The sequence below is a fragment of the Sus scrofa genome, chromosome 8 (genome assembly GCF_000003025.6).
Source record: "Sus scrofa isolate TJ Tabasco breed Duroc chromosome 8, Sscrofa11.1, whole genome shotgun sequence".
NCBI classification, from domain to species: Eukaryota; Metazoa; Chordata; class Mammalia; order Artiodactyla; family Suidae; genus Sus; species Sus scrofa.
Genome location: NC_010450.4, coordinates 83,323,354 through 83,350,706, shown reverse-complemented (window position 1 = coordinate 83,350,706; position 27,353 = coordinate 83,323,354). Strand labels below are relative to the sequence as shown.

The following is a 27,353-nucleotide window of genomic DNA, read 5'->3' as shown; positions in this document are numbered from 1 at the left end:
TGGAGCAGTGGAGGAAGATGGGGTCAGATAATAGTGTTTGAATACTGATGGGAATAAGCCAGTGGAAAGATTAATTGATGATGTGAAAGACAGGAGAGAGAATTATTGGAATATTGTCCTTAGTAGATGTCTTTCAGTTTGCAAATGGACTTAGCTATGAAAATATATGTAGTGTGATTACTGGTTGGCATAAGGGTTCGCTTGAGGTGATACTAGTCAACATGGCTTTGTTTTTTTCTCTTCACATTTTCTGTTGCATATGTACATGTGAAGAGTTGTATTTAACCTAGAGTATAGTTAAGGGTGTGAGTGAGTGACAGTGAAATTTTAGGTGGGTTTTGGTTTGTTTGTTTTGCTTTTTTAGGGCCGCACTTGTGGCATATGGAAGTTCCCAAGCTGGGGGTCCAATCAGAGCTATAACTGCCGGCCTTTGCCGCAGCCACAGCAGTGTGGGATCCAGGCTAAGTCTATGACCTACACTACAGCTCATGGCAACACCAGATCCTTAATCCACTGAACAAGGCCAGGGATGGAACTGGCATTGTCATAGATGCTAGTTGGGTTCGTTACCACTGAGCTACAATGGGAACTCCCTTTGGTAGGTTTTGGAGGGAAGTGTAAATACAGAGGACTGAGGGACAGTGGAAGTATGGTAGAATCAAAGAATACTTATAGGTATGAGGAATGAGGGAGTTAGAGGATTGTTGGATTGTTGTGTGTGAAAGTTGAGCTGAAAAGATAGGTGGTTGGAGAATAGGTGTTTAAAATGTAGGTTATGGAGTTCCCGTCGTGGCGCAGTGGTTAACGAATCCGACTAGGAACCATGAGGTTGCGGGTTCGGTCCCTGCCCTTGCTCAGTGGGTTAACGATCCGGCGTTGCCGTGAGCTGTGGTGTAGGTTGCAGACGCGGCTCGGATCCCGAGTTGCTGTGGCTCTGGCGTAGGCCGGTGGCTACAGCTGGATTCGACCCCTAGCCTGGGAACCTCCATATGCCGCGGGAGCGGCCCAAGAAATAGCAACAACAACAACAAAAAAAAAAGACAAAAAAAAAAAAATGTAGATTATGGAAAGATTACAGTTATTTATAATGACACGGTCAAGGATTTCGCCAAAGGAATGAGTAGCTAGGGTAAAGCAAGATCACTGGAGGAGAGTTAATGAACTAAGAGAACAGGCTATTAATAGGATCATCTAGGAACATACTGAAATCACCAAGAATTATGGCAGGAGTTGTAGGAGTGTGAACAATAGCGAAGTTGTAGGAGTGTGAACAAAATCTTAAAAAAATGAGAGGAAGTGATAATGATTGTTAGTGAAATGACTACAGCAGCAGTCATTTGAGTGATAAGAGAGGCAAAAACTGGCTGTTTTTAGTGAGGACGGAGAAATAATAGTCTGGGAGCAGCACTGAGGAGCAAGATCCCTTATCCCCACTAAGCCTAATGATATTGAAGGGTGTGAGAAAGACTTGAAGCTCTGTTAGAAGAAGCAGTCTGTCAGGAAAAATCTGGATAGGGAGTTCCCGTTGTGGCCCAGCAGTAACGAACCTGACTAGTTGCCATGAGGAGGTGGGCTCGATCCCTGGCCTTGCTTATGAGGTTCAAGATCTGGCATTGCTGTGTGCTGTGGTGTAGGCTGGCAGCTCCAGCTTCAGTTGGACCTCTAGCTTGGGAACTTCCATATGCTGCAGGTGTGGCCCTAAGACCAAAAAAAGAAAAAAGAAAAGGGAAAAAAAAATCCAGATAGAGGGATAGAGGATCCCAGTCATTGATAGAAAAAGCCAACAGAATGTCTTTGTTTATTGATAGTCTTTTCGCTTTAAATTCTTTTTTTTTGTCTTTTAGGGCTGCACCTTTGGCGTCTGGAGGTTCCCAGACTATGGGTCGAATCAGAGCTGTTACTGCCAGCCTACGCCAGAACCACAGAAACGTTAGATCCGAGCCACATCTATGATATATGCCACAGCTCACAGCAGTGCCGGATCCTTAACCCACTGAGCGAGGCCAGGGGTCGAACCTACAACCTCATAGTTCATAGTTGGGTTTGTTTCCACTGAACCATGACGGGAACTCCAGATTCTTTCATTACATATTGGAATAAGCTAGAGTAGTAAAGCACTTTTTGGACTTATTTAATCACATTTCTAAGAAAATTATTAAGCTCAACATTATAATGGATATTTTAACTTTGACCTCAGCTACATAATTGATGGCACTGTTATTATCAAGACTTCAAAAGCTTTAAAAATGAGTGGTCTATACATATACATATAGTTTACCACATCATTTTTGTTTCAATGTTGTTTGTATAAAATTCATCTTGGCCATATTATAAATTCCCAGGGAAACCAGGTTTTACTTTTTCCAGTTGAACAACATGATTGGTTACACCTTTAGTAATTATTTGCCATTTCCATCAGTAGTGTCATTATAGTCAGATGGATAAGACATAAAGTGGTGATTAGTTTGAGGGAAGAAGTAAACATCTTTATCATATGTATGTTTTCACCTCAGATCTTATTCTGGATTCTGTGTTATTGGTCTGTATTCATACACTAGTATCAGCATTAATTACTGAGGCTGTATGTAATTATTTTCCATATGTAAAAAGTATAGGTTTCCCCACCCTCCTTACTCTTTTCCCATTTTCTAGCTATTACTACTTTTCTTTTTGCATAAGAGCTTTAGATTTGTCTAATTTGTCTAATTTAGGTTTTTTCCCCCTTGAGGTTGGATTGCATGTATAAATTCAGGCATGGTTGAAATCTCTGATGTTGATGTTTTCCATTGTGAAAACTGAGACAACATGTCATTCTAGTTCAGGTCTTTTATGTTTGGTATTTTAAAAGTTACCTCACGTGTGTATACATCATATTAAGTTGATCTAGATCTTTTCTTTATTTGAAAGTGGTATTTTTTCTTTATACAAGTCTTCTGATTAATGGTGTGAGTGTGTGTATATAAAATTGTTTTTTCAACCTTACTAAATTATTTTATTGCCTTTACTGTTTTTTACTAGCCAGGTGATATCTGAATGTAGTGATAATTTATGTCCTACTTCTAACGTTTTTTGCCTGTGACTTATTTCTCTTAACTGATTGCCTTGACCAGGCCATAATGTTGTTAATTTTTCTTTAATAGAGAATCTGGATAGTCTTACTTCCTTAGAATTATGGCGGATAAATTAACAAGAATTGCTATTGTCAACCATGACAAGTGTAAACCTAAGAAATGTCGGCAGGAGTGCAAAAAGAGTTGCCCTGTGGTTCGAATGGGTAAGATATTCTGTGGGTTAAGAATAAGAGAAGATTTTAAAAGAAATACATTGACTTCATAGGTTTCTAGGCTTTAGTATATACTTTTTCCCCCATTAGTTTCTTTAAAATATGAAAATAAGACCAGATTTTGTCCTAAATTTCTTTTATTGCTTTGTCACTAAATGATCGTGTTTTAAGTCCATTTAATACAAAGTCAAACCAGAGTTCAAATACTGAGATTCTTACTGTACTACAAAATTCTATAGTTAAAGTCATGAAAGGACTGCCAAAATATTCATATTAATATTCTCCTTTTTTAAAAAAGCTTCATATGAATCAATATTCATGAGGTTTTGCTATATTTTCAGATCAAATAAATTTACAACCATTTAGAATTGAATTGTTGGTAGTCTTTAAGGGCTATATTATTTTTTTTTTTTTTTTTTGGCTTTTTATGGCCACTCTCGAGGCATATGGAAGTTCCCAGGCTAGGGGTCAAATCAGAGCTACACCTGCCAGCCACAGCAACGCCGGATCCTTAAACCACTAAATCAGGCCAGGGATCTAGCTCATAATCTCATGGTTCCTGGTCAGATTCGTTTCCGCTGCACCATGACGGGAACGCCAGTAATTTTTACTGTAAATAAACTACTGAGATACAAGCTTACTGAATCTTAAACTTTGGATGTCATCTGTTACAATCTATCATGCTATTCAGAAATTTCATTATTAAATATCCCTAATGCCACATTAATTTTGTATGTGTATTAAATCTCTGATACTTTCCAGGAGCTTCCCTGATGTAGCTAACATAATTCATTCTCTTCTCTGGTGCACATCACCATTTTCAAGGCATGTTTAAATATTGAGATCAGTTGGTTTAAAAATAAAGCTGTTTTAGGATCTGCCATATTTTTACTAGCATGTTTTCTTCTCACAGTAAATTAAGCAAAATAAGCATATTAGAGTCATCTTCATCTTGCCTAACAAGAGCATTTATACAGGTAATTAAGTTCAGAAATATACCCCACAAAGCACGGATTTAAGACATTATATCAAATGTATTTCTTTGTGTGGCCTTTGTCTTTGAAAATTTGATTCTTTATGGAAATTTGGAATCAGAATCAAAATAGAAACTTTCAGAAAATTGGAATATGGGGAGAAATGACTTTATTTTTTCCTTTGCCAGGAAAATTATGCATAGAGGTTACCCCCCAGAGCAAAATAGCGTGGATTTCTGAAACTCTTTGTATTGGTTGTGGTATCTGTATTAAGGTAAGTGATATTTTATTTTTTGGATAAAATTCATAATCTAAAAATGAAATCTAGTAATTCTGAATACATTATAACATTATAACTTTTTAAAAGGAAAAATGTAAAACATTGAATAAGGAAATTTAGGAAAATAGTATTCTTATATCAACAATCTAGTGTTGCTTTTTCAAGTAATTAAACCACCCCTTTTTTTGGTAAGATTTTTATTTTTGCTGTTATAGTTGATTTACATTGTCCTGTCAATTTCTGCTGTACAGCAAAGTGACCCAGTCAAACATACACACACACACATTCTTTTTCTCTTATTACCTTCCAACATGTTCTCTCATAAGTGATTAAATATTGTTCCCTGTGTTATACAGCAGATCTCATTGCTTATCCACTCCAAATGCAATAGTTCGCATCTACTAACTCCAAACTCCCAGTCCATCCTACTACTTCCCCCTCCCCCTTGACAACCACACATCTGTTCTTCAAGCCATGAGTTTTGTTTCTTTTCTTCATTTGTGCTGTTTATTAGATTCCAGATAAAAGTGATATCATATGGTATTTGTCTTTCTACTTCTGACCTCACTTAGTGTGAGAGTCTCTAGTTCCATCCATGTTGCTACAGATGGCATTATTTTGTTCTTTTTTATGGCTGAGTAGTATTCCATTGTTGATGTGTACCACTTCTTCTTAATCCATTCATCTGTGGATGGACATTTAGATTGTTTCCATGTCTTGGCTATTGTGAATAGTGCTGCAGTGAACATAAGGGTGCATGTATCTTTTTTTTTTTTTTTTTTTTTTCTTTTCTACAGGATGGGAATGGGTGGGCATGTATCTTTTTGAATGAAAGTTTTGTGTGGATATATGCCTAGGAGTGGGATTGCTGAGTCATATGGTAGTTCTCTGTTTAGTTTTCTGAGTTACCTCCATACTGTTTTCATAGTGGTTGTACCAATTTACATTCCCACCAACAGTGAAGGAGGATACCTTTTTCTCCACACCCTCTCCAGTATTTATTTGTTGATTTGTTAATGATGGTCATTCTGACTGGTGTGAGGTGGTACCTCATTGTAGTTTTGATTTGCATTTCTCTAACAATTAGTGATGTTGAGCATTTTTTCATGTGCCTATTGGTCATCTGTTTGTCTTCTATGTAAAGATCCATTTAGGTCTTCTGCCCATTTTTCAGTTGGGTTGGTTTTTTGCTGTTGAGATGTGTAAGTTTGTATATTTTAGAGATTAAGCCCTTGTTGGTTGCATCATTTGAAACTCTTCTCCCATTCCATAGGTTGTCTTTTTTTTTTTTTTTTAATGGTTTCCTTTGCTGTGCAAAAGCTTGTAAGTTTGATTAGGTCCCATTGGTTTATTTTTGTTTTTAATTTCTTCCAGGAGTTTGATGATGTCTTGTTTTATGTTTAAGTCTGTAAGCCATTTTGAGCTTATTTTTCTGCATGGTGTAAGGGTGTATTCTAGTTTCATAAACCACCCCCTTTAAAAGTTATACTGGCTGTATGCAACTTTGTAAAGCCATTTCCAACCAGAATTTCTTTTTCACCCTCTTATGAGGACATTTCCCATGTCTTTACCAGACCTTGTCAAAATATAAATACAAAAAAATGAGTCATATCATATATATTTTTCAAGTTTGTTTTAAATAAAAATGGACAGAGCCAAAAATTAGCTAAACCTAATCCTCAAGTGATGCTTTTGCTATATTACGCATTCTCTCTATTGTTGGATTTATCCCAATAACGTAATTTTTCAAAATACCTCAGTCAGGTTTTGTTGTATTGAATAGTTTCATTAGGGCTTTTGATTTTACATTTTTTTTTGTCTTTTTGCCATTTCTTGGGCCACTCCTGTGGCATATGAAGGTTCCCAGGCTAGGGGTCTAATCAGAGCTGTAGCCACCAGTCTATACCAGCGCCACAGCAACGTGGGATCCGAGCTGCATCTGTGACCTACACCATAGCTCACGACAACGCCGGATCCTTAACCCACTGAGCAAGGCCAGGGATCGAACCCACAACCTCATGGTTCCTAGTCAGATTTGTTAACCACTGAGCCATGACGGGAACTCCTCATTAGGGCTTTTGACTCAAGAATGATGTATATCTAACTTGAGTTCATAAAAGGTATTTAAAGCCAGTATATAAAGTTCTTAAATTATTTTTATTTACAGATGACATGTTTTAGAAAGCTTTACCAGAATATGGATACCACCTGTTAATTTTTTCTAATACCACTCATGTGTATTTTGCATTGGTTTCTGAATCCTCAGTTACGTATTGAGAAGTACCAAGCTTGATGCCTGAAAGTGTTTTTTTCAGTGTTTTGAAAATAAAAGCAGGAGACAGTTTTTCCAGCAAATATTTACCAGATTTTAATTATGCACCTGCCAGTGTTTTGGGTGCTGGAAATCTTATTTTGAACAATATATTATCCTCTACTTTATTTTCTTTTTTCACTGCATTAGAAAAATGAGATTCCAGGGAGTTCCCGTCATCGTGCAGTGGTTAACGAATCCAACTAGGAACCGTGAGGTTGCAGGTTCGGTCCCTGCCTTGCTCAGTGGGTAAAGGATCCGGCGCTGCTGTGAGCTGTGGTGTAGGTCGTAGACGCAGCTCGGATCTGGCATTGCTGTGGCTCTGGCATAGGCCAGTGCCTACAGCTCCGATTCAACCCCTAGCCTGGGAACCTCCATATGCCGCGGGAGTGGCCCTAGAAAAGGCAAAAAGACAAAAAGAAAAATGAGATTCCAAAATTTGAGGTATGCACTTCAGGGGCTGAAAAGATACTAATGTGATGAATCTATTTGAAGGTAGGGATGGTATATACCATCTGAACACTAAGATACTTATAGTGGACCACATGTATGAACAAAGAAAATTTTTTTTCTTTGTTTACGTAGAGAAGTTTAAATTGCTCACAACCTGTAAGCATTTTATGTACATTGGTAGAATAATAAAGAATTCTGTAAATGAAGGTAACTTTTGGCAGAAAATCACCCTGTATAAAGAATTAATGGTTTTTGTTAGAGGATGATAATTATTTAAGAAAACGTCTTTTGTTTTTGTTATGTTCTTATAACGGAAAAATGAAATTCTTTATATGCAGAGACTTTTCTTATTGGAGTATATAGTTAATTTATGTGTCGATTTCTGCTGCAGAGCAAAGTAATTTAGTTACACACACACATTCCTTAATATTCTTTTCCATTATAGTTTATCATAGGATACTGAATATAGTTCCTCTGTGCTATACAGGGGGACCTTGTTTATCCATTCTATATGTAATAACTTACTTATACTAACCCCCAGCTCATCCCTCTCCAACATCCTTTCTCTTGGCTACCACAAATTTGTTTTCCATGTCTATGAGTCTGCTTCTGTTTTATACATAGGTTAATTTGTGCCGTGTTTTAGATTCCACATAAAAGTGATATGATATGGTTTTCTTTCTCTAACTTATTTCACTTAGCTCTAGTTACATCCAGGTTGCTGCAGATGGCATTGTCTTGTTCTTTTTTATGGCTGAGTAGTATTCTAATGTATATATGTACTATATTTTCTTCATCCTTTCATCTGTTGATGGACATTTAGGTTGTTTTCATGTCTTAGCTATTGTGAATAGTGCTGCTTTGAACATAGGAATGGGTGTGTATGTCTTTTTTTTTTTTTTTTTTTTTTTTTTTTTGTCTTTTTAGGGCCATACCCACAGCATATGGAGGTTCCCATTCTAGAGGTCTAATCGGAGCTATAGCTGCCAACCTATGCCACAGACACAGCAACGTGAGATCAGAGCCTCGTCTGTGACCTACGCCACAGCTCACAGCAACGCCAGATCCCTAACCCACGGAGCAAGGCCAGGAATCGAACCCACAACCTCATGGTTCTTAGTGAGATTCGTTTCCCGTGTGCCACGACGGGAACTCCCTCCCCCCCACCCCCCACCCTTTTTTTTTTTTGTCTTTTTGCATATGTCTTCTTTTTTTTTTTTTTATTACTCAAATTAATTTATCACATCTGTAGTTGTATAATGATCATAACAATCTGATTTCACAGGATTTCCATCCCACAACCCAGGCACATCCCCCCACCCCCCAAACTGTCTCCTCTGGAGACCATAAGTTTTTCAATGTCTGTGCGTCAGCATCTGTTCTGCAAAGAAGTTCCGTCTGTCCTTTTTTCAGATTCCACATGTCAGTGAAAGCATTTGATGTTAGTGTCTCATTGTATGGCTGACTTCACTTAGCATGATAATTTCTAGGTCCATCCATGTTGCTAAAAATGCTGGTATTTCGTTCTTTTTAATGGCTGAGTAATATTCCATTGTGTCTATGTACCACATCTTCTGGATCCATCCTCTGTCGATGGACATTTAGGTTGTTTCCATGTCTTGGCTATTGTAAATAGTGCTGCAATGAACATTGGAGTCTTTTTGAATGATAGTTTTGTCTGGATATATGCCCAGGAGTGGGATTGCTAGGTCATATGGTAATTCTATTTTTAATTTTCTGAGGAACCTCCATGCTGTTTTCCATAGTAGTTGTACTAATTTTACATTCCCACTGACAGTGTTAGTAGGTTCCCTTTTCTCCTCACCCTCTCCAGCATTTTTTATTTGTAGACTTGATGATCATTCTGTCCAGTGTGAAGTGATATGTCATTGTAGTTTTGATTTTCATTTCACTAATAATTAGTGATGTGGGACATCTTTTCATGTGCCAGTTGGCCATCTGTATTTCTTCTTTGAGGAAATGTCTATTTAGGTTTTCTGTCCATCTTTTGTGGGATTTCTTTTTTTTTTTTTTTTTTTTTTTTTTTTTTTTTGGTGTTGAGTTGTATGAGTTGTCAGTGTATTTTGGAAATTAAGCACTTGTTGATCTAATTGTTTGCAAATATTTTCTCCTGTTCTGTAGGTTGTCTTTTGTTTTGTCGAGGGTTTCCTTTGCTGTGCAGAAATTCACAAGTTTGATTAGGTCCCATTTATTTTCATTTCTATCACCTTGGGAGGCTGACCTACAAAAACATTGGTACAGTTATGTCAGCAAATATTTTGCCTTTCATCTCTTCTAGGGGTATTATGGTGTCATGTTTAAGTCATTAAGCCATTTTAAGTTTATTTTTGTGTATGATGTGAGGGTGTATTCTAACTTTCTGATTTACATGCTACTATTCAACTTTCCCAACACCACTTACTGAAGACAGTTTTTTCCCATCATATATTCTTGTCCACTTTATCATAGATTAATTGACCCTAAATGTGTGGGTTTACTTCTGGGCATTCTGTTTTATTCCATTGATCCATATGTCTGTTCTTGTGCCAGTACTGTACCATTTTCATTACTGTAGCTTTTTAGTTTTAAGATTGCTTTGGCAATTCTGGGATTTTATGGTGCCATATCAATAGTATTATTTGTTTTAATTCTGTGGAAAATGTCATGGACAATTTGATTGTGATCACATTAAATCTGTAGATTGCTTTGGGTAGTATGGCCATTTTAACAATATAAATCTTCCAATCCAAGAGCATGAGCTATCGTCCCATTTCTTTGAATAGTCTTCATTTTCCTTTATTAATGTTTTATAGTTCTCAGCATATAAGTCTGACCTCTTTGGACAGTTTTATTCCAAAGTATTTTGGGAGGTGCAATTTCAAAAGGTATTGTTTTTTTTTACATTCCCTTTTTTGATAATTTTTATTGCTTCCTGCTACCTTGCTGAGTTAGTTTATCAGTTCTAGTAGTTTTTGTGTGGAGTCTTTAGGGTTATGTATAGTATTCTATATATAATGACAACTTTCCCTTGTCCAATTTAGATACCTCTTATTCTTTGTCTTATCTCATTGCTGTGGCTAGAACTTGCAGTACTGTTGAATAAAAGTGAGAGTGGGCATCCTTGTCTTGTTCCAGATTTTAGCAGGAAGGCTTTCAGCTTTTCACCATTGAGTATGATGTTGGCTGTGTATTTGTCATAAAGAGTTATTGAGATATGTTCTCTCTGTGACCACTTTGGTAAAAGCTGTTACCATGAATGGATGTGGGTTTTTGTCAAATGCTTTTCTTACATCTACTGAGATGATCATGTGTTTTTTGTCCCTTTTTTTGGTTTGTTTATACAGTGTGTCACATTGGCTGCTTTGTGTATATTGAACTACCCTTGTGGACATGGGATGAATCCCACTTGATCTTGGTATATAATCCTCTGTGTTGTTGGATTTGATTTGCTAAGGTTCTGTTGAGAATGTTTGCGTCTATAGACATCGAAGATATTTGCCAGTAATTTTCTTTTTTGTGGTGTCTTTGTCTGGTTACAGTGATGGTAACTTCATAGAACGTCTTCGAGAGTGTTAGCTCTTCTCAGACTGTTTGAGAAGAGCTTGAGTTTGAGAAGGATCTGTGTAAGCTCTGTATTTGGTAGAATTTACTAAACATCTGGTGCTGGAGTTTTTTGGTAGGGAGTTTTTAAATTACAGATTCTTTTGCACTTCTAGTGAATGTTTGATTTATTTCTTCTTGATTCACTTTCAGTAGGCTGTATGCTTCTAGAAGCTTGTCCATTTTTCTTTTTTTTTAACTCAGTGAATTTTATTACATTTATAGTTGTATGATCATCACAATCTAATTCTGTAGCATTTCCATCCCAAACCCAGGGCCCATCCCTCACCCCTACCCTGTCTCCTTTGGAAAACATAAGTTTTTCAAAGTCTGAGTCAGTGTCTATTCTGCAAAGAAGTTCATTGTATCTTTTTTTTCTATTCCAAATGTCGGTGATAGCATATGACGTTGGTATCTCACTGATTAACTTAACATGATAATTTCTAAGTCCATCCATGTTGCTGCAAATGCTGTTATTTCTTTACATTTAATGGCTGAGTAATATTCTGTTGTACATATGTACCACATCTTCTTTATCCACTCCTCTGTCCGTGGGCACCTAGGTTCTTTCCGTGTCTTATCTATTGTATGTAGTGCTGCAGTGAACATCGTTTTCTCTGGATAGATGCCCAGGAGTGGGATTGCTGGATCAAATGGTAATTCTGTTTTTAGTTTTCTGAGGAATCTCCATACTATTTTGAACAGTGGTTGCACCAGTTTACATTCCCAACAACAGTGTAATAGGGTTCCCTTTTCTCCACACACACTTCAGGATGTATTGCTTGTAGACTTTCTGATGATGGCCATTCTGGCCTGTGTAAGGTGATACCTCATGGTAGTATTGATTTGCATTTCTCTAATAATTAGTGATGTCGAACATCTTTTCATGTGTTTGTTCGCCATCTTTGGAGAATTGTCTGTTTAGATCTGGCCATTTTTTGATGGGGTTGTTTGGGTGTTCCCCCCCCCCCCCCCCCGTATGGAGCTGCAGGGGATGTTTATAAATTTTGGAGATTAATCCCTTGTCAGTCGTTTCATTTGCAAATATTTTCTCCCATTCTGTGGGCTGTCTTTTCATTTTGTTTAGGGTTTCCTTTACTGTGTGGAAACTTTTAAGTTCAATTAGGTCCCATTTGTTTATTTTTGTTTTTATTGTCATTAGGTGGTGGATCTGAGAAGATAATGCTGTGGTTTATGGCTGAGCGTATTTGGCCTATGTTTTCCTCTAAGAGTTTTATAGTATCCAGTCTTATATTTAGGTCTTTAATCCATTTTGAGTTTATTTTTGTGAATGGTGTTAGGAAGTATTCTAATTTCATTCTTTTGCATGTAGCTCTCCAGTTTTCCCAGCACCAGTTATTGAAGGGACTGTCTTTTCTCCATTGTGTATCCTTGCCTCCTTTGTCATAGATTAGTTGACTGTGGGTGTGTAGGTTTAAGTCTGGGCTGTCTGTTCTGTTCCACTGATCTATATTTCTGTTTTTGAGCCAGTACCATACAGTTTTGATGACTGTAGCTTTGTAGTATAGTCTGAAGTCAGAGAGTCTGATTCCTCCAGCTCCTTTTTTTTTCTCAGAATGTCTTTGGCTATTCTGGGTCTTTTGTGCTTCTAAACAAACTTTTAAGATATTTTGTTCTAGTTGTATGAAAAATGTCCTTGGTATTTTGATATAGATTGCATTGGATGTGTGGATTGCCTTGGGTAGTATAGTCATTTTGATAATATGAGCCTTTTTTTTTTTTTTTTTTTTTTTTTTGTCTTTTTGCTATTTCTTTGGGCCGCTCCCGTGGCATATGGAGGTCCCCAGGCTAGGGGTTGAATCGGAGCTGTAGCCACTGGCCTACACCAGAGCCACAGCAACGCGGGATCCAAGCCGTGTCTGCAACCTACACCACAGCTCACGGCAACGCCGGATCATTAACCCACTGAGCAAGGGCAGGGACCGAACCCGCAACCTCATGGTTCCTAGTCAGATTCGTTAACCACTGCGCCACGACGGGAACTCCAATATTGAGCCTTCTAATCCAAGAGCATAGTATGTCTTTCCATTTGTTTATGTCATCTTTGATTTCTTTCATAGCATCTTATACTTTTCAGAGTGCAGGTCTTTTGTCTCTTTAAGCAGGTTTATTCCTAAATATTTTATTCTTTTGATGTGATGGCAAATGGGATTGTTTTCCTAATTTGTCTTTCTGATCTTTCGTTGTTAGTATATAGAAATGCCGTCAATTTCTTTGTAATGATTTTGTGTCCTACAACTTTGCCAAATTCATGGATGAGCTCTTAACAGTTTTCTGGTAAAGTCTTTAGGATTCTCTAGGTGTAGTATCATGTCATCTGCAAACAGTGATAGTTTTACTTCCTCCTTTCCAATTTGGATTCCTTTTATTTCTTTTACTTCTCTGATTGCTATGGCTAGGACTTCCAAAACTATGTTGAATAGTAGTTTTCAACTACTTGTCTTGTTCCTGATCTCAGTGGGAATTCTTTCAGCTTTTTTTACCATTGAGAATGATGTTAGCTTTGGGTTTCTCATATATGGCCTTTATTATGTTGAGGTAGGTTCCCTCTCTGCCCACTTTCTGAAGGGTTTTTATCAGAAGTGGGTGTTGGGTTTTGTCACAGGCTTTTCCTGCATCTATTGAGAGAATCATGGTTTTTTGGTTTTGTTTTTTGTCTTTTTGTCTTTTTAGGGCCACACCCACGGCATGTGGAGGTTCCTAGGCTAGGTGTCTAATCAGAGTGGCAACCACTGGACTACGCCACAGCCACAGCAGTGCAGGATCCGAGCCATGTCAGCAACCTACACTGCAGGTCATGGAAATGCTGCATCCTTAACCCACTGAGCGAGGCCAAGGATTGAACCCAAAACCTCATGGTTCCTAGTCAGATTTGTTTCCACTGCGCCACAATGGGAACACCAATCATATGGTTTTTATTCTTCAGTTTGTTAATGTGGTGTATCACACTGATTGATTTACAAATATTGAAGAATCCTTACATCTCTGGGATAAATCCCACTTGATCGTGATGTACAGTCTTTTTAATGTATTGTTGCATTCAGTTTGCTAGTATTTTGTTGAGGATTTATGCATCTGTGTTCATCGGTGAAATTGACCTGTAAATTTTTTTCTTGTGGTATCTTCATCTGATTTTGGTATCGGGGCATGGTGGCCCCATAGAATGAGTTTGGCAGTGTTCCTTTTTCTGCAGTTTTTTTTGGAATAGTTTCAGAGGGAAGGTGTTAGCTCTTCTCTAAATGTTTGATAGAATTCGCCTGTGAAGCCATCTGGTCCTGGACTTTTTTGTTTGTTGGAAGTTTTTTAATCACAGTTTCAATTTCAGTACTTGTGATTGGTCTGTTCATTTTTTCTATTTCATCTTGGTTTAGTCTTGGAAGATTGTACTATTCTAAGAACGTGTCCATTTCTTCTAGGTTTTCCGTTTTATTGGCATGTAGTAGTCTCTTACGATCCTTTGGAATTCTCCTTTTTTATTTCTAATTTTATTGATTTGAGTCCTCTCTTTTTTTCTTGTTAAGTCTGGCTAAGGATTTATCAATTTTGTTGATCTTTTCAAAGAACCAGCTTTTCGTTTCATCGATCTTTTCTATGGTTTTCTTCATTTCTATTTCATTTATTTCTGCTCTGATTTTTTATAATTTCTTTCCTTCTGCTGACTTTAGATCTTGTCTCTTCTTCTCTCTAGTTGCTTTAGATGTAGAGTTAAGTCATTTATTTGAGCTTTTTTTTTTTTTTTTTTGGTTTCCTGAGGTAGGCTTGTATTGCTATAAACTTCCCTCTTAGAACAGCTTTTGCTGCATCCCATAGGTTTTGGAGTGTCATATCTTTATTGTCATTTGCCTCTAGGTATTTTTTAGTTTCCTCTTTGATTTCTTCAGTGATCCATTGGTTGTTTAGTAGCATGTTGTTTAGTCTCCACGTGTTTGTGTTTTTTGCGGTTTTTTTCTTGTTATTGATTTCCAGTCGTATAGCCTTATGGTCAGAGAAGATAAATGATTTCAGTTTTCTTAAAGTTACCAAGGCTTGATTTGTGGCCCAGAATGTGGTCAGTCCTAGAGAATGGTCTGTGTGCACTTGAGAAGAATGTGTATTCTGCTGCTTTTGGATGAAATGCATATCTATTAAGTACATCTGTTCTAATGCTTCATTTAGGGCCTGTGTTTCCTTATTGATTTTCTGTCTGGATGATCTGTCCATTGCTGTGAGTGGGGTGTTAAAGTCCCCCACTATTATTGTGTTATTGTCGATTTCTCCTTTTAAGGTTGTTAGCAGTTGCCTTATATATTGTGGTGAGCCTATGTTGGGTGCGTAGATATTTAAAATTGTTATAACATCTTCTTGGATTGATCTTTTGATCATTATGTAGTGACCTTCCTTGTCCCTTAAAATATTCATTTTAAAGTCTGTTTTGTCTGATAGGGGTATTGCTACTCCAGCTTTCGATTCCCGTGTGCATGGAATATTTTCTTCTGTCCTTTCACTTTGTATGTGTCCCTAGAAGTGAAGTGGGTCTCTTGAAAACAGGATATATATGGGTCTTGTTTTTGTATCCATTCAGCCAGTCTATGTTTTTTGGTTGGGGCATTTAGTCCATTTACATTGAAGGTAATTATTGATATGTATGTTCTCATTGCCATTTTATTAACTGTTTTGGGTTTGTTTTTGTTGCTTTTTCTTCTTCCCTTTGTTTTCTTCTCTTGTTTGATGACTACCTTTAGTGTTGTATTTAAGTTGATTCTTCTTATTTGTGTGTGTATCATTTGTAGATTTTTGGTTTGCAGTTACCCTGAAGTTTTGCTAAAGGAGTCTATATACATACAAGATTGTTTGAAGTTGTTGGTCTCTTATTGCAAGTTCATCTTCAGTGTCCTGCATTTGTACCTTCCTCTTCTCACAGTTTGTGATTTTGGTGGCATGTTTGTGTATGGACGATTTCCTACCTTTGCTATATTTCTGCCTTTACTTGTGAGCCTTGTCATTTGTAATATTTTCGTTTCTGGTTGTGGCCTTTTCTTTTGTGCCTGGAGAAGTTCCTTTAGTATTTGTCGTAAAGCTGGTTAAATGGTGCTGAATTCTCTTAGCTTTTGCTTGTCTTTAAAGCTTTTGCTTTCTCCTTTAAATCTGAATGAGAGCCTTGGTAGATAGAGTAATCTTGGTTGAGGTTTTTTCTTTTCATCATTTTGAGTATATCATGCAGCGTTTCTGTTGAAAAATCTGCTGATAACCTTATCAGGGTTCCCTTGATGTTATTTGGTTCTTTTCCTTAGCCACTTTACATATTTTCTCTTTGTCTTTAATTTTGGTCAGTTTGATTGATGTATCTCAGGGTGGTCTTCCTTGGATTTATTTTATATGGTACTTGTGCTTCCTGGATTTGAGCAAGTGATTCCTTTCCCATGTTAGGGAAGTTTTTGGCTATTATCTCTTCAAATATTTTTTCTGGCCCTTTCTCTCTCTTCTCTTTCTGGCACCCTTATAATAGGGATGTTGGTGTGTTTAACATTGTGCCAGAGTTCTCTTAGTCTTCATTCTTTTCAATTCTCTCATTTCTGTTCCACATCAGTGATTTCTGATAGTCTGTCCTCCACTTCGCTTATTTGTTCTGCCTCCTGTATTCTGCTGTTGGTTGCTTTTAATAAATTTTCTATTTCAGTTATTGTAATATTTTTTGACTTTTTTGTGTGGCTTTTTAGGGCCACACCCATGGCATATGGAGGTTCCCAGGCTAGCAGTCTAATCAGAGCTACAGCTGACAGCCTACACCACAGCCACAGCAACTCGGGATCTGAGCCACATCTGCAACCTACAGCACAGCTCAGATCAACACGGGATCCTTAACCCACTGAACGAGGCCAGGGATCAAACCTGCAACCTTGTGGTTCCTAGTTGGATTTGTTTCCATGGTGCCTTGACAGGAACTCCCGGTTACTGTATTTTACATCTCTGCTTGCTTAATCCTTAACTTTTGTATTTCTTTGCTCACTGTTTCTTGTAATTTATCAATCTTTGGCTCCAGTTTATTTCCAATGTCTTGAATCATCTTCACTATCATCAGTCTAAAGTCTTTTTCGTGGAGGCCAGTAATCTCCAGATCACTTAGCTGTTTTTTTTCTGGGGATTTTTCTTGCTCCCTTATCTGAGTCATAATTCTCTGCCTTTTCATTTTGTATAGATTTTTGGTGTGGTCTCCTTTTTGCAGACAATGGAATTGTAGCTTCTGTTGCTTCTGGTGTACTCCCCCCTTGTGGCTGAAGTTGGTGTGGGGATTTGCCGTAGGCTTCCTGATTGGTGAGACTGGTGCCTACCCATTGGTAGGTGGAGCAGATTCCTTTTTTTTTTTTTTTTTTTTTTTTTTTTTTTTTTTTTTTTGAGGCCTACACCCACTGCATGTAGAGGTTTCCAGGCTAGAGGTTGAATCGGAACTACAGCTACCAGCCCACCCCACAGCTCATCGGAACGCCAGATCCTTAACCCACTGAGTGAGGCCAAGGATTGAACCTGCAAACATAGGGTTAGATTCATTTGCACTGCATCACAATGGGAACTCCAGGTGGAACTGATTCTTATCCCTCTGGTGGGCGGGGCTTTGTCTGGGTGAGATTTGAGGCAGCTGTGTGCCTGAGGAGTCTTTAGGCAGCCTGTTTGCTGCTGGGTCATCCCACCTGGATTATTATTTGCACTGGGGCTTCTCAAAGCTGATAGGTGGGGCCAGATTTTCCCAAAATGGCCACCTCTAGGGGAACACATGCTGATGATTATTCCAAAGACCTTTGTCTCCAGTGTCTTTCCTCCATAACAAGTCACTGTCACTGTTTTCCCAAGAGATCCTCCAAGAACTGCAGTTAGGTCCAACCCAAATTCCTATGGAGTTTCTGCTTTGCCCTGGGACCCAGTGCACATGAAAGCCTTTGTGCTTCTTTCAAGAATGGGGTCTCCGTTTCCCCCAGTCCCATGGAGTTCCTGCACATGAGCCCTACTGGTCTTCATTGCCAAATGCCACAGGAACTTCTTCCAATGCAAGATCCCCAGGTGTGGGGACCTGACATGGAGCTCAGAGCTACCACTCCTGTAGGCAGTCTCTATGATACAGTTACGTTCCAGTCTTTGGGATGCCCACACAGTGGGTATGGTGTTGCTTATGTCACATAATCGCCCCTCATACCATCTTGATGTGGCCTCCTCTTTGTTTTTTGGAGTAGGATGTCTTTTTTGATAGTTTGCAATCTATTTGGTTGAAGGTTGTTCAGCAGTTGGTTATAATTTTGTTGCTTTTTATAAGAGAAGTTGAGCTCCAGTCCTTCTATTCCACCATCTTAATCCTGTCTCCCATTTTTTTTCTGTATTGTTGAATTTGTTGAGACAGAACTATTCATAGTATTCCCTTACAGTTGTTGTATTTCTCTGGTAATGGTTGTTTTCTCTTCTTTTTATATTTTAAAATTAATTTTTGTTTTATATTGGAGTATAGTTGATTTAAGTGTTTTGTTTGAGGTATACAGCAAAGTGACTCCATTATACATATACACATATCTATTCTTTTTCAGATTCTTTTCCCAAATAGGTTATTGCAAAGTACTGAGTAGAGTTTCTGTGCTATAGAGTGGGTCCTTGCTAATTAACTATTTTGTATATAGTAGTGTGTATATGTTAATCCCTTCCCCTAACTTTCCCCTTTGGTAACCATAAGTACCAAACTGGTACCCAGTACCAGTACCAAGACTTTCTGTTTTCAGGAGTTCCTGTCGTGGCGCAGTGGTTAACGAATCCGACTGGGAACCATGAGGTTGCGGGTTCAGTCCCTGCCCTTGCTCAGTGGGTTAAGGATCCGGCGTTGCCGTGAGCTGTGGTGTAGGTCACAGATGCAGCTCGGATCCTGCGTTGCTGTGGCTCTTGTGTAGGCCGGTGGCTACAGCTCTGATTCGACCCCTAGCCTGGGAACCTCCATATGCCGCGTGAGCGGCCCAAGAAATAGCAAAAAGACAAAAAGACAAAAAAAAAAAAAAAGACTTTCTGTTTTCAAAGTCAGTAGGTCTGTTTCTGTTTTGTAAATTAGTTCGTATGTGTCATTTCATGAAATCCGTATATGTGATAACATATTGTCTTTCACTGTTTGACAAATTTCACTTAGTGTGATAATCTCTAGGTCCATCTATGTTGCTACAGATGGCATTATTTCATTCTTTATTATTGCTGAGTAATATTCCACTTTATATGTATACCACATCTTTATCCATTCATCTGTCAATGGTCATTTAGGTTGTTTCCATGTCTTGGCTCTAAATGGTGCTGCAGTGGACATTAGGGTGCATATATCTTTTGTAATTATGGTTTTTTTCTGGATATGTGCCCAGGAGTGGGATTGCAGGATCATATGGTAGTTCTATTTTTAGTTTTTTAACCAGCCTTCATAATATTTCTCATAAATGTTGCACTAACTTCTATTTCCATGAGAAGTATATGAGACTTCATTCCCTTTTCTCCACACTCTCTCCAGCATTTATTGTTTCGTAGACTTTTTGTGGGGTTTTTTGGTCCTTTTTTTATGGCTCCACCTATAGCATGTGGAAGTTCCCTGGCTAGGTGTTGAATAGGAGCTGCAGCTGCTGGCCACAGCAACAGCAACACCAGATCCAAGCCACGTCTTCAACCTACACCACAGCTCACGGCAATGCCACATCCTTAACCCACTGAGCAAGGCCAGGGATCAGACCTTTGTCCTCGTGGATACTAGTCATATTCGTTTCATCTGAGCCATGATGGGAATTCCCTGTTTGTAGACTTTTTGATGATGGTCGTTTTCACCAGTGCAAGGTGATAACTCATTAGTTTTGATTTGCAATTTTCTGGTAAGTGGCAGTGTTGAGCAGCTTTTCATGTGCTTTTTAGCCATTTGTATGTCTTCTTTGAAGATGAATTCCTTGTCAGTTGCATCATATGCAAATATTTTCTCCCATTATGTGGCTTTTCTTTTTTTATTACGGTTTCCTTTGCTATGCAAAAGCTTTTAAGTGTCCCATTTGTTTATTTTTGCTTTTATTTTCATTAATCTAGGAGATGGATCCAAAAAAATATTGCTGCAATTTAGGTCAGAGTCTCCTGTGTATTTTTTCTTCTAGGTGTTTTATAGTATTTAGGCCCTTAATCCATTTTGAGTTTATTTTTGTGTATGATGTTAGAGAATGTTCTGATTTCATTCTTATGCATGTAGCTATCCAGTTTTCCCACCACCACCTATCAAAGAGACTGTCTTTTCTCTGTTTTGTATTCTTGTCTCCTTTGTCATAGATTCATGAACCATAAGTGTGTGGCTTTATTTCTGGGCTTTCTATCCTGTTCCATTGATATATATATATATATATACTTCTGTTTTTGTGCCGGTACCATACTGTTTTGATGACTGTAGCTTTGTAGTATAGCCTGAAGTCAGGGAGCCTGACTCCTCCATCTCTGGTTTTTTTCCTCGTAATTGCTTTGGCTTTTCAGTCTTTTAGGTTTCCATACAAGTTTAAAATATTTTGTTTCAGTTCTGTGAAAAATACCATTGTAATTTTATCAAGATTGCATTGAATCTGTAGATTGCCTTGGGTGATAGTCATTTTTACAATCTTGATTTTTCCAATCCATATCTTTCTCTCTGTTTGTGTCATGTTTGATTTCTTTCATCATCTGCCTACAGTTTTCAGAGTACAGGTCTTTTTGCCTCCTTAGGAATGTTTATCCTTAGGTATTTTATTGCTTTTAATGTGATGAAATTACTTTGATCTTTTCTTATTAGTGTATAGGAATTCAAGAGATTTCTGTGTATTAATTTTTTATTCTGCAGCTTAATTGGATTTATTGATGAGCTCAGTAATTTTCTGGTAGTATCTTTAGGATTTTCCATATACTGTCGTGATATATACAAAGAGCGACAGTTTTATTTTTTCTTTTCCAATTTGGATCCCTTTTATTTCTTTTTCTTTGATTGCTGTGGCTAGGACTTCCAAAACTGTGTTGAATAAAAGTGACAGGAATGGACACCTTATTTATCCTGATCTTATAGAAAATGCTTTCAGCTTTCGTGATTTGAGTATGATTGATGTTAACTGTAGGTTTTTCATATATGGCCTTTATTATGTTGAGGTAGGTTCCCTCTGTGCCCACTTTCTGGAGAGTTTTATCATAAATGGGTGTTGAATTTGTCAGAAGTGTTTTCTCTAGCTACTGAGATGATCATATTGTTTTTATTCTTTAACTCATTAATGTGGTGTCTCCCACTTATTTGCAGATATTGAAGAATCCTTGCAACCCTGATATAAATCCCACTTGATCATGGTGTATTGTTGGATTCAGTTTGCTAGTATTTTTTGAGAAACTTTGCATCTATGATCATTAGTGATACTGGCCTGTAATTTTCTTTTTTTTGTGTGTGGTATCTCTCTTGTTTTGGTATCAGGGTGATGGTGGCCTCAGAATGAGTGTGGCAGTGTTCCTCCCTCTGCAGTTTTTTTGAATAGTTTTAGAAAAACGAATGTTGTCTCTTCTCTAATTCTTTGACATACTTTGTCTGTGAAACCGTCTTATCCTGAACATTTATTTGTAGGATGGTTTTGTTTTTGTTTTTTTGGGGGGAGGGGGTTGTCTTCTGTCTTTTTAGGGCCGCACCTGCGGTATATGGAGGTTCCCAGGCTAGGGGTCTAAGAGAGGCTGTTGCTGCCGGCCTATGCCAGAACCACAGCAACACCAGATCCGAGCCACATCTGCAACCTAATTTGCAGGATGTTTATAATCACAGTTTGTTTCATCACTTATGATTGGTCTGTTTGTATTTTTTTTTGTTCCTGATTCAATCTTAGGAGATTGTTAGCTTTCTAAGAATTTGTCCATTTCTTCTAGGCTGTACCTTTTTATTGGCATATAATTGCTTGTGGTAGTTTCTTATGATCCTTTGTATTTTTGTGGCATCAGTTTTAACATCTCCTTTTTCATTCATTGGTTTGAGTCTTCTCCCTTTTCTTTTTTTTTTTTTTTGTCTTTTTGTATTTCTTTGGGCCGCTCCCGCAGCATATGGAGGTTCCCAGGCTAGGGGTCGAATCAGAGCTGTAGCCACTGGCCTACGCCAGAGCCACGGCAACGCCGGATCGTTAACCCACTACGCAAGGGCAGGGACCGAACCCGCAACCTCATGGTTCCTAGTCGGGTTCGTTAACCACTGCGCCACGACGGGAACTCCTCTCCCTTTTCTTGATGAGTCTCAATAAAGATTTATTAAATTTTGTTTATCTTTTCAAAGAAACAGCTTTTTACACAGGGAAATTTATCTAATTGCTTATGATGGAACATGATGGAAGATAATGTGAGAAAAAATATGTTTCCATAACTGGGTCACTTTGCTGTACAGCAGAAATTGACAGAACATTGTAAATAAACTATGATTTTTTAAAAACCTACTACATATAAAATAAAAATTATATGAAAAAGTTAAAAAAGTAACAGCTTTTAGTTTCATAGATCTTTGTCTCAAATATTTCATATATTTGTATTCTGATCTTTTGTCTTTTTGCCTTTTTTAGGGCCGCTCCCTCAGCATATGGAGGTTCCCAGGCTAGAAGTCGAATCAGAGCTGTAGCCGCTGGCCTCCGCCACAGCCACAGCAATGCAGGATCCGAGCCACATCTGCGACCTACACCACAGGTCACAGCAATGCCAGATCCTTAATTCACTGAGCAAGGCCAGGGACCGAACCCGCAACCTCATGGTTCCTAGCCGGATTTGTTAACCATTGCGCCACAACGGGAACTCCCTGTATTCTGATCTTTATGATTTCCTTCCTTCATCGATCTTTGGATTTTGTTTTCTTTTCTCTCTGGTTGCTTTAGGTATGAAGTTAGGTTGTTTGTTTGAGATTTTTCTTGTTTCTGAGGTAAGATTGTATTGCTATAAACTTCACTCTTAGAAACTGCTTTTGTTGCATCCCATAAGTTTTGGTTCGTTATATTTTTGTTTTCATTTGTCTCTAGGTGATTTTATTTCCTCTTTAATTCTTCAGGGATCCATTTGTTGTTCAGTAACATATTTTAGCTTCCACGTTGTGTTTTTTACAGTTTTTTGGATTCTTCATCTCAAAATGTTGTGGGCAGAAAAGATGCCTGATAATGATTTCAATTTTTTTAAATTTACTGAGCCTTGCTTTGTAGCCCAGCACATGATATATCCTGGAGAATGTTCCATGTACACTTGAAAAGAATGTGTATTCTGCTGCTTTCCGCTGGAATAATCTATAAATATCAATTAGGTCCATTTAGTGTAATGTTGTCATTTTAGGCTTTTGTTTCCTTATTATTTTCTGTCTGGATGATCTGTCCATTGATGTAAGTGGGGTGTTAAAAGTCCCTCACTATTACTGTGTTACTGTCAATTTCTCCTTCTATGGCTGCTAAAGTCTGTTTTATCTAATGCAAGTATTGGTATTCTGGTTTCTTTTTATTGGTTTCCATTTGCATGGAATACTCCCCTCACTTTCATTCTGAATATGTCCCTAGATCTGAAGTAGACTGTGTATATATATACAAGTCTTATTTTTGTATCCATTCAGTCAGTCTTTGTCTTTTGATTGAAGGATTTTATATTTAAAGGGTTTTGTTTGTTTGTTTGTTTTTGCTTTTTAGGGCCACCTGCAGCACATGGAGGTTCCTAGGATAGGGATCTAATCGAAGCTACAGCTGCCAGCCACAGCCATGCCAGATCTGAGTCACATATGTGACCTATACCACAGCTCAAGGCAACGCCGGATCCTTAACCCAATCCTGAGTGAGGCCAAGGATTGAACCTGCAACTTCATGGTTCCTAGTCGAATTCGTTTCTGCTGCACCACGATGGGAACTCCCTAGATCTAACTCTTTATGAAACATTGTTTATATATCTTCTTGCTCTGTGCCTCCATTCATTTCTCAAGATCTTGGGTTATCTTCATTCATTATCATTTCTCTGAATTGTTTTTTAAGCAGATTGCCTGTTTCTGCTTCAGTTAGTTCTTTTGGGGTTTTATCTTGTTCCTTCATTGGGACCATATTTCCCTGCCCTCTTATTTTGCCTAACTTTCTGTGTTTGTGGTCTCCATTCCATAAGCTATAGGATTGTAGTCCTTCTTGGTTCTAATGTCTGCCCCTTGGTGGGTAATGTTGGTGTAGGGGCTTTTGCAGGCCTCCTGGTGGGAGGGACTGTTGCCCGACAACTGGTGGGTGCAGCTAGCACTTGTCTATTTTGTGGACAGGGGTTTAGAGGCAGCTTCAAGCCTATGACAACTTTAGGCAGCCTGTCTCCTGAAGAATGGAGCTATGTTCCTACCATCTTGATTGTTTGGCCTGAGGCATTCCAGCTCTGGAGCCTGCAGCCTATTGGGTGGGGCTAGGTCTTGGTTCCAAAGCAACATAGGATCTGAGCCACATCTGCAACTTAACACCACAGCTCATGGCAACACAGGATATTTAACCCACTGAGCGAGGCCAGGGATCAAACCTGCATCCTCATGGATACTAGTTGGGTTCATTACCTCTAAGGCACAATAGGAACTCCAGTTCCAGTCTTTTTTGTCAATGATTATTCAGGAGTTAATTGTGATTTTGGTGTTTTCGTGAAGAGGTTGAGCTCAAGTCCTTTTACTCTGCATTTTTTTGCCAGTTTTTTGAGGCGGGAGGGTGACACACCCACAACATATGGAAGTTCCCAGGCTGGGGGTCATATTGGAGCTACAGCTACAGGCCTATATACTACAGTCACAGCAACGTAGCATCCAGGCTGCGTCTGCGACCCACACCACAGCTCATGGCAATACGGGTACCCAACCAGCTGAGCAAGGCAAGGGATCAAACCCAAATTGTCATAGATATTAGTCGGATTCTTTCCTGCTATGCCACAGCAGGAATTCCTACTCCACCTTTTTATATCATTTCTTCTTTGAAGTTTTCTTTAACAAAGCTTCAGGGCTGACAAGTAGCTAGTATAGGTCTTACTGAAATCTTGGGCCCAGATATATTTGAGAATTTAGGTAATGTTTTAGATGTAAAAGTTCATGACACAGTTTCTTTACAATATATAACTTTCCACAGATGGGTGTGAAGTAGCATCCTAGAATGCTGCCTCCAAATAGAATGCTCTTTCCAGGTAGAATTCTGTTTTCAAGATAGGAGACTGTCATGTAAGTTGTAGGCCATCAGTAACATTCCTTAAACTCCATGTTTCTCTGTCTTTGTTCATACTCCTGCTGTCAAAACCTTGACCTCTGGAACAGGCCCCTGGGAGAGCTGGCACTTGACCAGTGGAACAAGCCAGGACTCACTTCATTTCTTATTTATTTGGGTTTTCTCTCTTTAAGTCTTGGTGAGGTTTGTTAATGTTGTGTACCCTCTTAAAGAACCAGTTCTTGGTTTTATTGAATTTTTCTATTGTTATACAAATCTCTATTTTAATTATTTCCTTTCTTTATTATTTCCTTCTGCTGACTTTAGGTCTTGTTTATTCTAATTCTTTTAGGTGGTAGGTTAGATTATTTTGTTTTCGTTTTTGACTTTTTAGGGCAGAATCTGCAGCACATGGAAGTTCCGAGGCTATGGGTCAAAATCAGAGCTGTAGCTGCCAGCCTACACCACAGCTCATGGTAATGCAGATCCTTAACCCGCTGAGCAAAGCCAGGGACCAAACCTGCATCCTCATGGATACTAGTCGGGTTCATTACCCCTGAGCCACAATAGAAACTCTAGTTAAAGTGTTTGAGATTTTCCTTGGTGTTTTTTGTTTTGTTTTGTGTGAGGAAGGCCTGTATCACTATAAACGTCCCTCTAAGAACTGCTTTCACAGCATCCCATAGATTTTGTATATTTCCATTATCATTTGTCTCAATGTAGTTTTTAATTTCCTCCTTGATTTAATCATTGACTTTTTTAAGTAGCATATTGTTCAGTCTCTATCGTTTTTTTTTCTAATGTTTTTTATGGTCGATTTCTCATTTAATGCCATTGTGGTCAAAAAAGATCTTGAGATGTTTTCTATGCTATTAAATGTGTGTAGGAGAGTTGCCGTCATGGCTCAGTGGAAACGAATCTGACTAGTGTCCATGAGGATGCGTGTTCAGTCCCTGGCCTCACTCAGTAGGTTAAGGATCTGGTGTTGCTGTGGGCTGTGGCATAGGTCACAGACATGGCTTGGATCTGGCCTGGCTGTGGCTATACCTCAAATTCAACCCCTAGCCTTGCAAGTTCTGCAGTTATGGCCCTAAAAATTAAAAAATTAAGAAAGATTAATGTGTTTAGGCTGTTTTATGCCCTAGTATGTGGTCAGTCATGGAGAATGTTCCATGTGCGCTTGAAAAGAAACGTATATTCTGGTGGTTTTGTATGTAACATCATGAAAATGCTACTTAAGTCTAACTGTTCTATTTTTTTTACATTTAGAATCTTTGTAGCCTTTTTGTTTTTTGTCTAGAGGATTTGTCCATTGTGTTAATGTCTCCTACTCTTATTCCCATCAATTTCTCGTTTTATGTCTATTAGTATTTGTTGTATGTATTTGGGTGCTCCTATATTAGGTGCATGTATGTTGACAAGTGTAATATTCTCTTCCTAAATCAATCCTTTTATCATTAAACAATGTCCTTCTTTATCTTCCTTTATGGCCTTTGATTTAAAGTCTATTTTGTCTGATAGGAATGTTGCAATTACTGCTTTCTGTTTGCATTTGCATGAAATATCTTTTTCCATCCCCTCATTTTCAATCTGTGTGTCCTTTGCCCTAAAGTGTGTCTCTTGTAGTCATCATATTGTAGGCTCTTGTTTTTAAATCCAGTCTGCCATTCTGTGTCCTCTCATTAGAGCATTTATTCCATTAACATTTAAGGTAATTATTAATAGATATGCATTTATTGCCATTTTAACAATTTTTTCCAGTTAATTCTGTTTCTTCTTTGTTGCTTGTGTGTGTGTGTGTGTGTTGTGATTTGATGATTTCTTTTTATTTTATGTTTGTGTTTTCTTTTTGGTTTTAGTGAATGTTTTGTGTTTTGTTTTGGTTTTTTTTTGTCTTTGGGCCACTCCCATGGCATATGGAGGTTCCCAGGCGAGGGGTCGAATCAGAGCTGTAGCCACCAGCCTATACCACAGCCACAGCAACGAGGGATCCGAGCCGCGTCTGCAACCTACACCACAGTTCACGGCAACACCAGATCATTAACCCACTGAGCAAGGGCAGGGACCAAACCCGCAACCTCATGGTTCCTAGTTGGATTCGTTAACCACTGCGCCACGACGGGAACTCCTGTTTTGTGTTTTTGATTTGGGGTTACCCTATATACAGTGACTGTGGAATTAGTTTTCTGAGCTCATTGAACAGTTCTTCCAAACAGATCTCTAATTTGAGGTTATTGTCTTTGGTTGTACCTTTATAGTTATACTTCTG

At 38.3% G+C, this 27,353-nt stretch overlaps 1 protein-coding gene across 2 annotated transcripts in view; it reads left to right on the top strand.

The window, feature by feature from the left end:
• ABCE1 (ATP binding cassette subfamily E member 1) overlaps window positions 1–27,353 on the top strand; it is a 51,154-nt gene that overhangs the window by 2,502 nt on the left and 21,299 nt on the right. For both annotated transcript variants that reach the window (XM_003129170.6, XM_021100663.1), the window contains exons 2-3: window positions 3,141–3,274; window positions 4,446–4,531. In XM_003129170.6, coding sequence (XP_003129218.4) covers window positions 3,172–3,274; window positions 4,446–4,531 — 189 coding nt within the window. In that variant the 5' untranslated portion in view covers window positions 3,141–3,171. The remainder of the gene's footprint in view (window positions 1–3,140; window positions 3,275–4,445; window positions 4,532–27,353) is intronic.